The sequence below is a fragment of the Opisthorchis viverrini genome (assembly GCF_000715545.1).
Source record: "Opisthorchis viverrini unplaced genomic scaffold opera_v5_1180, whole genome shotgun sequence".
NCBI lineage: Eukaryota > Metazoa > Platyhelminthes > Trematoda > Opisthorchiida > Opisthorchiidae > Opisthorchis > Opisthorchis viverrini.
The window spans coordinates 1-1,302 of record NW_008753009.1 but is presented as its reverse complement, the minus strand read 5'-3'; the positions used below and the strand labels follow the sequence as shown (position 1 = coordinate 1,302).

Here is a 1,302-nt window from a genome sequence, read left to right as displayed (position 1 = left end):
GTTATACACCAAGCTTATTGTGTCGCTAATGACGCGCTGGGTTTGAGCTTTAGGTTGTACGTCATATGCTGAGTTTGGATAAATAAATGTCTCCAGAAAGACATCAAGTAGCGAGCAGTGTTTTAGGGGCAAGTTATCAGCACATGTTTGGATTCACTGTAGAGGTCTAAACCATTGATAGCCCAGCACAGTGCCTCAGTAATTAGTAAGTTATCAAGGGTTTTATAACAACGGTATTGGCTTTGAATGTACGCCTATATTGACGGCTGGATACCTAGACTGAACTGCCGTCTCGTCGTCTATCGATCAGATAATTCACGTGAACCAGTGGGCAGAAAGAGCGCATGAATCGACCGATTAATCGCAAGTGGATCAATACATCTGACCAATAAATGCAGCGCAAAATCTCGGTGCGTCCATGAAAATTGTTAGGAAGTTGAGTAGGCTTTCTGGGAATATCCTTAAACCGTTGTAACTAACTGGAGAAGAAACGCTTGGGTTTGAGTTTGAAACCAGAATTGTAGTATAGAAAATTACTTCCAACACCAGAAGCAGCAGCGATACAAAAACACTTTGCTAGTTATCTGGGAACAATGGCACAAATTAAGAGCAGTTGACCAGCTGCGAGAACTTACCTCCATCCAGGCTGATGGTTTGGTTCAGTGGTTCTCCGCGTGTGCCAGAGGCCTCAGGCTGTATGAACACTTCAACCGGATAACACACTTCTGGCCAGTGAAATACTACGTATCTGTTTGTTACTTTTTCATATATTTCATGACCGGTAACGGACTTATATACGACAATGTAGTGCGACGGTGTGCATCGGCCCTCATATGACCAGGATACCTTCACCACGACGTATGCATCTGTGATTCTTTCCTCTATATTTGAGGATAGACCGGTCACCCTCGAGGGCTCTTGGAAAGGGTATTGAAGACAGTACGTGTATGGAATCAATAAAGGGGAATAGTGATGACTCATCGCATATACAAACTCAATATTTTCTCATGTACGCCAAAAGCGTTAGGTGATACTGTTTTGGATTTCTTTTTACAAGCTATCGCACAATTCAAGGGCTAAATGCATCTCTCGATTCGCTGATCATTATCAATCGGTCCTTTTAGGAAGGGTGTTGGAACTACCACTGGCAGTGTTCGACAAATCTTTTTTTAATGAAGACAGACGTCAAGATCTGATGTGATCAGAGTCAATATGACAGTGGATAGGACCCAGGGGACAACAGAAAACGAATGGCTATGGGATAGAAGCAACAAAATTTCTAGCTTGGTATATATATATATA

General features: G+C 42.4%; 1 protein-coding gene across 1 annotated transcript; it reads right to left on the bottom strand.

Annotated features, from left to right (window-relative positions):
* Positions 1-636: 636 nt before the first annotated feature.
* Positions 637-981, bottom strand: T265_15828 (hypothetical protein; the record flags this gene model as incomplete). Its single annotated transcript, XM_009179204.1, has 1 exon — positions 637-981. A coding segment is annotated over one exon (345 nt), but the record flags the coding sequence as incomplete, so codon positions are not given.
* Positions 982-1,302: the final 321 nt, after the last annotated feature.